The following is a 12475-nucleotide window of genomic DNA, read 5'->3' on the forward strand; positions in this document are numbered from 1 at the left end:
GGCGTTACATTAACAATTTGCTTGCTATTTGTTTCATCTACTATGCGGGGAAAGCCAGGTTAATTCTTGAATTGCTTATACCATCTTTTAAAGCTCTGCGGGGCAGTGGGTTCAACAACTGGTTATGCTGTATGAAAATCCCTTTGAACAATTATTGTTCCTGTATACCACTTTGTAACATACAAGACACTAAATGTATTCTGTTGTTCAGTTGGCCATCTTCACAGAAACTGGAATGGCAGACAAAGGAAAAGTAGAAGCTCTTCTTTATGACAACTGCGGGAAATCCCTTTCTATCCATACACAATTTGATTAAAATCTGTAAAGTTATGTTTTGAAATCGGTTCATTCTTTTGAAGCATCCTGTATAAATATATCCTTAAGCTCATTTATTGTTTGAAAATTTCATTAAAAGCAGAAGTAAGTTTTTAGTAATTTTTCTTAGGATGGTAAGAGTTGTAATGAGCTAGCTACATATTTGAGTTATGAGCAACATGTGATAGAAAGGAACACTTATCCCTTTTTTTCTGTTGCGTTTAAGATTGCATTTTATATATTACTCAATAAGTTTTATCATTTTCATATTTATATCTTCAATGTTTCCCACCTTAGGGCTTTCATGGCGCAGGCTGTGGCATTTAAATTTTTAGGGGAAAGGGTTTAGGGGTATTTTTCTTATTTCTGGGGGGGGGGGTCTTTGTGATATTTGGGGGGGGGGGTGCCCTTGCTTGTAGGGTTGACACCCCTAATATCTTCATGAATGTTGAAAACACAATGTAAGTTACCAACATTCAGATAATGAATTACTTCCATGTGCTGCAGGTTCGTTACGGGTTTTATTATTATTATTCATTTGTGTCTGATGCCTTGAACGAATATTCAAAAATGAAGGTGGTCAGCTCCAATGAACAGGTGATTAAATTTTTTGTATTGGTTCCTGTTTTCATATTTCATATTGTTGTTAATTACTCATAGCATAAGTAAATGATTTACAATATAAATGAAAAATGTATTTTTTATTAATTATTTTAGTTTTTTTTAATCTTAAAACTTTTATGATAAGGCCAAAATGTATAGGAAAACTATTTTGTATTATTTAGCATTGTTGAAATTGTAACCACTGTTTTATTTTCCTTTAATTATTTGGACATTAATTTTCATATATATATATATATATATATATATATATATATATATATATATATATATATATATATATATATATATATATATATATATATATATATATATTTGTTCATTTACTTATTGTGTTTGAAAATGCTTTTGTTTAAAAAAATGATTTTTAGTATTAAATTGGCTATTAGGATACAATATTTTTATCCTAACTTCTGCTTTGATGTTTGAATACAATCTAAAGTATATACCCAATAGTAGTACATTTCTTAGAATTGAAGAATTGCTTATATTATGGTCAGTTGGAATGTTCGATACTGCATCCCATCAGTGATTTCAAAACAGTAAGGGAGAATTTTTCTGTAACTTTTATGATCTAAACATCATTATATTAATAAGGGACATTGCAATATTATATATTGATACTCTTTCCAAATCCTAGAATAGTGCTTGTTTTTATTTGAATACTGTAAAAATAATGATTCCAGGAGGTGAAATGAGCTGTAGTATTGAATACTTTTATGATATTTATTTGTTTACTTTTGTAAAACAAAAGTGAACAAATAAATAACACAAGTGACCACAAGCTACAGGCTTAGTCTGTTTAACAATGATTTGAAAACTAGAATGCTTGATTTATTGCTTTCATTATGAATTGACGCTTAAATTCTTACAGCTATTTTTAAACAAACATGCATAAGGCAATCAGGTCAGTCATTTTGGGAGGGGGGTGTATACTCATTGCAGGGGTGCCCACCAAGGGGGGGGGGGTCATGCCACAGATGGTGCCATTAAAATTTTTAGGGGGGTGTTTTGAGGGATATTTTCTCTTTTATAGGGGTAGTTCTTAATTTTAGAGGGTTTTCACGATTTTTAGGCGGGATTGGCCCTTGCTCGAAGGGGGGGGGGTAGCAGCCCTGCTCGTTGTATATTATCAAAAAACATAGAAAGGTGAAGGTGCATGTGTAAATACATTAATTTTTGAAATCCAGAGAGAGTTATAGCTTCCTGCTGACCACTCCTTAAGTGGCAGATCTGAATACAGTAAAAAAAAAGCTCTTAAACTTGCAAATGCTTTTACATAGGCAGTAATTTATTTCCGACCAAAACATTTAGAATATGTCTCATTTTTGATTACAATTTTTGCAAGTTTTTTTTTTTAAATTTAATGGGGCTTATCTAAATTCTTGTTAATATATGTATGTATTTTAACCTTGTGGATTATTTCAAAATATGTTCTTATGGTATGAATTTCATCTATACTTATGCCGGCGTCCCCACAAGGGGTAGAGGGGATGTGCATACCACAGAATGTAGCATTAAAATTTTTATGGGGTCGCTTTAAGTATTCCTGTCTTTTTAAGGTGAATCTGTAGCATTTGTGGGTGGAGGAGGCATCTTAACTCTTACGGGGTTGTACAACCTTGCTTTATGTAGGATTTTAAAAAGGTTATAAAATACAGTTGGCTCTCTGTTTAACGACTTTCTCTATTTAACGACGGCTTTTCACTGTCCCAGATGGTCCACTGTAGTGTTAAAAGCATTCTATTTAAGGACGCTTTCTACTTAAGGACGATTTTTTGTGGTCCCTTGAAAGTCGTTTAACAGAGAGCCAACTGTATTACAATATTTTTTGTAAAATGCTATTCTTTGGCTACTTTTTTTTCAGGTCATTAAAAGTACAATTAAGCACTTACAAGTTTATAATTCAACTTAAAATGATGGCATAGGAATATTCAAGTTATTTAACAACCTCAAGACAGTTTTTTGTAGTATTTAAATTAATGTACAATATAACATGCTTTATACATTTAATATAATTGAAATAGAAGTTTAGAAGCTGAATATTTTTTCCCTTTCTTTTCAAAATAATTCATACAGTATTATTTGTTTCTTTCATTGTGGAAATGCTAAAATAATTTTGTTTATTTATATTTATTAAGTTATTTTATATTATTAAAGTATAATTTTTATAAAAATTTCACTTTTGCTCTAAATTGTTACATTTTCGTTTCTAATTCCTTAAATTTTGGATTATATTCATGTATTATATAGAAAGAAACTCTTTTTTGTGAAACAATTTATAAATATATTTCTTTCTCAGCACATCGTTCTAATAATTAAAGTGTTTACTTATGCTCAGAAAGTTTTTTTTTTTTTTTTTCTGATAAATGTTTTACTGATGCTTTGTGATAACTAACATTGCATTTTCATTGTATTAATTTTAGGAGGAGAAGAGTTTTATTATTCTGGAGCTCATGTATGTCCTGAATGCCCATTTTCCACTCCTCATCCTAATGAACTATTGACTCATTTGAAAACTCATACAGTGACTCGACCTTATTCATGCAATATCTGTCAGAAAAGTTTCACTTTTAAAAGTGCTTTGAAAAGACATATGCAGTTACACAGTGGTAAGCGTCCTTACAAATGCCATCTCTGTGAAAAAGACTTCACACGCAAGGAACATTTGCAAAATCACATGATTTCACACCTAGAGACAAAGCTGAATTTCGTTTCTCCGTCAATGTAGAAACTTTTTATGCTCCAGAAATTCATTATAGTATTTTATTTGAGAAAAATGAAAAAAATAAATAAATAAATAAAACATCGTGAAGGTTTTTTGTAATAACTTTAAGTTTGTTCTATTTATCCATTTCCTATTACAGAGCAAATGTAGCCTTGATAATCCTTGAAACCTGAGATTAAAACAAAATGTTAGTATGTGACCACTGATGTGCACTTTTTCGCAAGAGGTGGTAGCGGAAGAAAACATAAAGTTTAACACTGTCAATGAAGTTGCTGTTTAATCACTTATATTTTCCTTACCGAATGGTTGATTCTGTTCCTACTGAACTAATGTTAGTTGACTGAAATTTTTGTTTTTCAAATACAAATACAAATATACAAATACAAATGTGACGACCAGCAACAGGCACTGGGCCCAGCTAGGCTGGTCCTAGTCAATTAATTAGTCCCCAATGAAGATCAATGGCCCTCTTAAAGCTATCCACTCCCTTGCTCATTACCGCCTCTTCCGGTAAGCTATTCCAAGTGCCCACGACCCTGCTAAAGTAGTAGTTTTTCCTGATTTCCAAGTTAGCCTGAGATTTAAATAGCTTAAAACAATGACCCCTTGTCCTGCTTTCCCCGCAAAAATTTAATCCGTTTACATCTTTCATTTTGATAAATTTAAATAACTGAATCATGTCTCCTCTGACTCTCCTTTGCTCCAGGCTATACATGTTAAGCCTATTAAGTCTGGTATCATAATCTAAATCTGAGAGTCCCCTTACTAATTTAGTTACCCTTCTTTGAACCCTTTCCAATACAAAAATATCTTTCTTCAGATAAGGCGACCAAAACTGAACAGCATACTCCAAATGAGGTCTTACTAAACTCCTATATAAAGGCAGAAGAACTTTCTTAGATTTGTTTGAAATAGACCTATTGATGAACCCAAGCATTTTGTTGGCTTTGTTACTAGCAATACTGCACTGTTGACTAAACTTGAAGTCCTGATTTATAAAGACACCCAGATCCATAACATTATCTGCCTGATTTATGACTGAACCCTGTAAACGATATCTCATACGCTTATTTCCAAGACCTAAGTGTAGCACTTGACATTTCCCTACATTAACTGCCATACCCCATTTATCTGCCCACTTAGTAATATGATCTAAATCCTCTTGCAGCTGTTTTACTTGTTCTTCATTTTCGACAATCCCCATAACTTTTACATCGTCAGCAAAACAATTCATGCTTCCAGAAATATTTTCATTGATGTCATTCATAAATATAATAAACAAAAGAGGCCCTAAAACTGATCCCTGAGGAACCCCACTTAAAACATCACTCCAATTAGAATGATTTCCTCTCACAACTACTCTTTGCTTCCTACCAGTAAGCCAATTTCTAACCCAAAGTAAAGTTTTTCCTCCTATTCCAATGTCAGCTAACTTGCTGAGAAGAGCAACATGCGGTACCTTGTCAAAAGCTTTTTGAAAATCAATATAAACAACATCCACACATTTTTTGTTATCTAAAGCTGAGGTAACCTTGTCGTAGAAATGCAATAAATTAGTAGTACAGGATTTACCTTTCCTGAAACCATACTGCAAACTAGTCAACAGACTATTAGTCTCTAAGAACATCATGATCTTAATTTTGATCAAAGTTTCGAAAATCTTACAAATCACCGAAGTCAAACTTACAGGTCTATAATTCCCAGCAATACCTTTAGACCCCTTCTTGAAGAGTGGCGTTATGTTAGCCAGCTTCCAGTCCTCTGGCACCGTCCCCGAGTTATAAGAAGCATTGAAAATATTCAAAATAACATCCACTAATTCCTCTGCACATTCAACTAAAATTTTTGGATAAATATTATCTGGTCCCGGAGCTTTAGTTGCTTTAATCTTTTTCAAATGAAATAAAACCTCCTCCCTGGAAAATACAAAATCCTCAAGCTGTATAATAGCTTGTGTCTTGTTAGTGTCAACTGTTGAGATACAGTTATCGTTAAACACACTGGAAAAAAAGTTATTTAGAACATTTGCAATATCCCTATCGTTTTGGATTAAATTTCCATGCTCATCAACCAAAGGCCCAATTTGACTGTTTCGAGCTTTCCCGGAATTAGCGTAAGCAAAAAACCTCTTAGGGTTCCCATCAATGTCATCTGCCAGCCTTTGCTCCAATTCCCTTTTCTGAATCCGTACCAAATACTTAAAATTTCGCCTTGCCTTACCATACTGGAGCCTCTCCGCACTCTGACCAGTTTCTTTAAACTTACGAAAAGTGGCTTGCTTATAATTAAGAGCTTCTTTAGTCTCCCTGGAGAACCACATGGGCCAAATTTTGGTACTAACACCTTTTCTCCTAAATGGAACATAGTCCCCAACGGTTTTAGCAAGTTTATCCTTAAATTCCGTCCACTGCTGATCTACGTCGCTATTTTCCAACCCTGACGAAAAAACCTCTTTCAAGCTCTGCCTAAGTGCAACAAAATCGGTGTTTCTGAAATTGGGCACAAACCTAAAATTATCATCTTTGCACACTTCAAATTTAACCCGGAACCTAATGCTGTTATGATCACTATCTCCAATATGCTCCCCTACACTCAACCCCTGAACAAAACTACCTATGTCACAAAAAACTAGATCCAAAATGGCCTCCTCTCGAGTTCCCTGAGTTACAACTTGATCTAAGAAACAGTCACCAATTACTTTTAAAAATTCCTCTTCTTTGCCATTACCAGGATAAAAATTATTCCAATCAATACCCGGAAAATTGAAATCCCCCATTATGATAACGGATCCCTTACTAGACATGTCACTAATAATACGGTACATCTGTTCATCTTGTCCCTGGTTTGAATTAGGTGGCCTATAAATGTTTCCAAAGCGTAGCTTTATGCCCTTACTGCTCATCAACTCCAGCCAAACCATATCAATATCAGTAGGCTTATCATTTATGACCAATTCATTGCAAATAAAATTGTCTCTAACATAAAATAAAACCCCACCACCTCTTTTACCTACTCTATCCTGTCTGAATAAATTATACCCAGCAATATGTAATAACTCTGCATCAGATTCGGTAGCCCATGTCTCTGTAATTCCGATAACATCCAACTTCTCATCCATAACTATGCTTTTCAATTCATCCATCTTGTTCCTAATACTGCGAGCATTGGTATAGAAAACTTTAAGCATGCCTAAGTTGCTTTTATTTAACACCCTGAAATTTCCTAAATTACAATTGTTAACATTACTACTCTTGTTTGTCACTTTATTTCCATTTCTAGCAATACCCAAAAACATTACATTCTCTCGATACCTGGTGCTTGAACCATGCCCCCCATTCCAACTTAGTTTTTTGACTCCAAAGCCCTTAAAATCAATCCACTAACCATTTTGACCCCTGTAGAGCTCAGATGCAGGCCATCCCTAGCAATCCAATCCCGTTTACAGTGACTCCATACATCAATGAACCTGATACTGCGCTTTTCGCAAATTGACTTCAGTAGCAAGTTCATACACCTCGCACGTTGATTTAGCCAGCTCCTATGCACTCCATACCTGGGAAGCAAACCAACCACTTGGACATTCGTCGAAAAGCTGGTTGCTTTATCCAACAGGGATTCCCATTCCCTAGAAAACTCCTCATTTTTACTGTGGCCTACATCATTTGTTCCCACCCACAAAGTAACCATGTCCTCCTTATTCAATACTCCCTTCTTTTCAGCAACCATATTAACGTCTTTTACCCGAGCCCCTGGTAAACAACACCTAGCCACCTTACGCTTTACTCTCCCAACTGTGTTACCCACCTCCCTTACCATAGAGTCCCCCAAAATTACACCCTTAGTTTCCCAATCTAACTCCTCATTTGAAACTTCCCCCTGAATCTCTGGAACATTTATACCCTCTACAACTGGCTTACACCCTAATGCTAACTGGGCTTCCAAAACTAGCATCTTAAGTCTTAAGTCTGAGAGTTCAGCACATTTAGTGCAAATATAATCCTCTTCAAAAACAGACTCATTTTCCCCCTTATACAGGCAGAACATATGACATAAATCACAAGAGATCCACCTGTCCCCCTTCCCACTCTTTACCTCTTTCATAATGCATATAACACCCTTTTCAAACACTTGATTACTACTACACTTTAGCCAAATCTTTGATTTAGCTGAAATTTATTTAAAAAGGAACCTCACTTTTTCGTCTTTCAGAAGATGGCAGTTTTTTAAGTATTGATTCTTTATTTTTATTTAACAGAGGCGCCCACCCCTTCCACAAGAACAGGAATACAACCCCCCCCCCCCAAAGTGCCACAAAGACCCCCCTAAATTAAGAGCCTTCCAAAAAAGAAAAATACACCTGAAAACACCCTTACCCCTTAAAAATTTCAATAATGCAGTCTGCAATTTGACGCCCCCCCTCCCCTAGGTGGGCGCCCGTGGTTTTAAAAGGAAGTAAAATATGAAAATATTTTATGCAGCCTTTAAAAAGTCATTCAAAGGCACTGTTTTTAGCCTACCTAGCACCAAGTAGACAACAGTATTAGTAAATATCACTTTTTTTTATCTCCACTATCACTTCTCCTGGAATAGACTATAGTAATTTTTTATTATCTATCATTACATGATGGTCAAGAAAGTAGATACACACATATTTAATGGGTAAAAGTACCTCACATGTGTTATGCGCAAAACAAGTTTCAAAGCTGTGTGATTAATTAATATTCAGCATTTATTATGGATGGGATTAAAGAGGGAGCCATGAAAATGTCATGTGACAAAATGCTGAATTTTAGAAAATACACCTATAGGGGTTCTCTTTATAAAAACCAAGTTTAAGTGGGATCTTTTCTAAATTTGGCAAAGAACTTCTTTGATGCTCAAGAATTCTCATTGGGTAGTTTCGATGTATAGAGAATTTCGATATGTGGAAGTTCGATATATGTAAGTTTGACTGTTGTTGCATTACAGTATTATTTCTTACTGCTACAAAAAGAAAAATGTAATTTCTCGTGGCATAAATATTTGAAAATAAGTAGCATTAATAACTTTAATAATAAAAAACAAATAACCTCAGATTAGATTTTATGAATTATGTGGCAATCTAATGTAAAAATAACTAATGTATGTATCGTATTTTTTGATTAAAATATGTTAGAATATAAAAGATATAGAGTTGTTTATTTTCTTTAAGTTTATGTATACTTTAAAACAACGTAGGACACTGTAATAAGTTGTGTTGGGAGTATGCTTTAAACACTAAACTAAAAGTGAAAACATAAACATTAGATCAAAACTTGAACAAATACAAAAAAAAACTCAGCTTTAAATTTACATTCATGACATAACAAGTAGAGATTTGGTTTCAATGTATAATGTAGCTCTGATAAATTGAAGCTTGACCTTGATGGTAATTATTCCCTGTTGGGATAATAGGGAAGAGTGATTGGCATCGAGCTGAGTGGGTCTGCTTTTGTAAAAGTTTTGAGAAAGTATTCCAACTCAAACCCCTGCAGCAATAATGTGCCCCTTTTCATTAAATTCCCCAAAAAGAAGTAAGCACTGTCAAGGTCAAGACCCCATTTATCAGAGCTACACGATAACATTTAACCAACTTACTAATTCATTTTATGACTTTTGACTGCAGAATAAAAATTATCAGGACTTTTTATCTCTTGTTTTAATGTTGTTAATGAAATAATTGTTATTAAACTGCTCAATATCTCAAAAATTTTAAATCTAATCCTGAAAAATACAAATAGAATTTACTCATTCTTATTTAATATAACATAATTTGCGTCAAAAACTGAGTTTGTATATTTTGTCAGTAGCAAAGGCAAGTAAGGAATAATTGAATCCTGAGTTAAGACCAGCTTTACCTGAAAAGAGAATTCATTTTTCCTAAAAAGCAGAACTGGTATGGTGTTCAGGCATCATCTCACCCTATACTACACATCAGTTAGCAATATCAATGAAATTTTGCTTTAAAGATTGAAAAAATATCACTTTTTACAGCAGAAATAATTTGTTAACTAATGTAAACAAATTCTTTCCCCGGTCAGACAACAGCGCTCTCTTGTGGGCCTTGGTGTCCGTATCGAGTTAAGCTTTGGTGCCTCTTACTGATTTATTTTCTGCATTTGAATTTAAGTGTTTACTGAAGAGAAAATACACCAGCAGTGGTTATTCCACACACACAAGAAAAAATTAAGGCTTAAAAACAAACAGGCTTGAAAATTCAACAGAGAAGCAAAGTTAACAAAAAACAACTTCATCCTCTTTCTTTTTTTGCCTTGTAGTTCATTCTAGAGAATTTGTGTGTGGTTAAAATGTTTCATTCAACTGTAATCATCATTATACTTTTATATTCTTAAGTATTTTAAGGATGTAATGGGTAAAATTTTGCCAGGGCTTTCTTGAAGTTTTGAGTTATTTTAACTGACAAGTCCTGAAATTCGCATACTTTGAGAATTTTAATGTTTTTAAATAAAAATGAGGATGTTGAATTATATAATGTAAAACTTTCACTTATCCTTTTATTTCACCCAGTTGTATCTGCAACAAACACAAAAAGCCTGTATCTTTCACCCAGCGAGTTTTGAAGAACTGTTTAGAGGATTGCTGTTTTTCAACATTTTTATCCCCATATATTAGTACTCAATTTATCTCGAATAGATAGAAATACTGAGGTATTTCAGGAACTAAAGTTCAGTTTGTTATTAATCAGGTTACATATGTTTATTGCTGACATTTTGTTCATGTTTCCTGATGTTTTAAAAAGAGACAAACAAAGCTGATATTCAAACCGCGGCAAACAGGTGGTTTAAAGTGAAAGGCAACTTTTTTTTTTATTTTTTTTTTATTTGACTATTGAGCTGTTATGTAGGCTCAAGTACTGCAAGTAAATGAAAATCAGCTGCCAATGCAGGGATGCTCCTTCGCCCTTTGTGGGAGGGCTCCTTAAGTTAATGCATGGTAATTAAATGCATTTTAAGAGTAAACTTTTGATGAAATGTTTGTTTTATTACATAAATGTGTTACCTAAACATTAATTTTAACTAATCTAATATTTGTAAGTATATACTATTTAATCAAAGATTGTTTTTAAAAATTTATATCCTTTGGAAATGCCTTTTTTTTTTTTTTTTTTAATAAGTAAACTTAGATTTTCTTTTTATTCAAAGATTAGATGGGTTTTTCAGTGAACCCTTATGGAAAGCAGATCAGTCAATAAAAGTTAAAAAGTAATGAGAAACACAATTTAAAAAAATCTGTTCTTCTGGTTATATGCTCCTTATCAACCCACATTCTAGTTGAATGTGCAGAGGAATTAGTGGATGTTATTTTGAATATTTTCAATGCCTCTTATAACTCGGGGACGGTGCCAGAGGACTGGAAGCTGGCTAACATAACGCCACTCTTCAAGAAGGGGTCTAAAGGTATTGCTGGGAATTATAGACCTGTAAGTTTGACTTCGGTGATTTGTAAGATTTTCGAAACTTTGATCAAAATTAAGATCATGATGTTCTTAGAGACTAATAGTCTGTTGACTAGTTTGCAGTATGGTTTCAGGAAAGGTAAATCCTGTACTACTAATTTATTACATTTCTACGACAAGGTTACCTCAGCTTTAGATAACAAAAATGTGTGGATGTTGTTTATATTGATTTTCAAAAAGCTTTTGACAAGGTACCGCATGTTGCTCTTCTCAGCAAGTTAGCTGACATTGGAATAGGAGGAAAAACTTTACTTTGGGTTAGAAATTGGCTTACTGGTAGGAAGCAAAGAGTAGTTGTGAGAGGAAATCATTCTAATTGGAGTGATGTTTTAAGTGGGGTTCCTCAGGGATCAGTTTTAGGGCCTCTTTTGTTTATTATATTTATGAATGACATCAATGAAAATATTTCTGGAAGCATGAATTGTTTTGCTGGCGATGTAAAAGTTATGGGGATTGTCGAAAATGAAGAACAAGTAAAACAGCTACAAGAGGATTTAGATCATATTACTAAGTGGGCAGATAAATGGGGTATGGCAGTTAATGTAGGGAAATGTCAAGTGCTACACTTAGGTCATGGAAATAAGCATATGAGATATCGTTTACAGGGTTCAGTCATAAATCAGGCAGAAAATGTTATGGATCTGGGTGTCTTTATAAATCAGGACTTCAAGTTTAGTCAACAGTGCAGTATTGCTAGTAACAAAGCCAACAAAATGCTTGGGTTCATCAATAGATCTATTTCAAACAAATCTAAGAAAGTTCTTCTGCCTTTATATAGGAGTTTAGTAAGACCTCATTTGGAGTATGCTGTTCAGTTTTGGTCGCCTTATCTGAAGAAAGATATTTTTGTATTGGAAAGGGTTCAAAGAAGGGTAACTAAATTAGTAAAGGGACTCTCAGATTTAGATTATGATACCAGACTTAATAGGCTTAACATGTACAGCCTGGAGCAAAGGAGAGTCAGAGGGGACATGATTCAGTTATTTAAATTTATCAAAATGAAAGATGTGAATGGATTAAATTTTTGCGGGGAAAGCAGGACAAGGGGTCATTGTTTTAAGCTATTTAAATCTCAGGCTAACTTGGAAATCAGGAAAAACTACTACTTTAGCAGGGTCGTGGGCACTTGGAATAGCTTACCGGAAGAGGCGGTAATGAGCAAGGGAGTGGATAGCTTTAAGAGGGCCATTGATCTTCATTGGGGACTAATTAATTTACTAGGACCAGCCTAGCTGGGCCCAGAGCCTGTTGCTGGTCGTCACATTTGTATTTGTATAATAGTTAATTCAGTTTATTCAGAAACAGTTGATTATAAT

The 12475-nt window shown here is 34.0% G+C and overlaps 1 protein-coding gene across 1 annotated transcript in view; it reads left to right on the forward strand.

Moving 5' to 3' along the window:
• Positions 1-12475, forward strand: part of LOC129219865 (oocyte zinc finger protein XlCOF6-like) — a 46729-nt gene that overhangs the window by 18438 nt on the left and 15816 nt on the right. Inside the window, exon 5 of the mRNA XM_054854177.1 lies at positions 3363-3548. Within this exon, the coding sequence (XP_054710152.1) occupies positions 3363-3548 (186 nt within the window). The remainder of the gene's footprint in view (positions 1-3362; positions 3549-12475) is intronic.

Source organism: Uloborus diversus, chromosome 4 (genome assembly GCF_026930045.1).
Source record: "Uloborus diversus isolate 005 chromosome 4, Udiv.v.3.1, whole genome shotgun sequence".
Lineage (NCBI taxonomy): Eukaryota > Metazoa > Arthropoda > Arachnida > Araneae > Uloboridae > Uloborus > Uloborus diversus.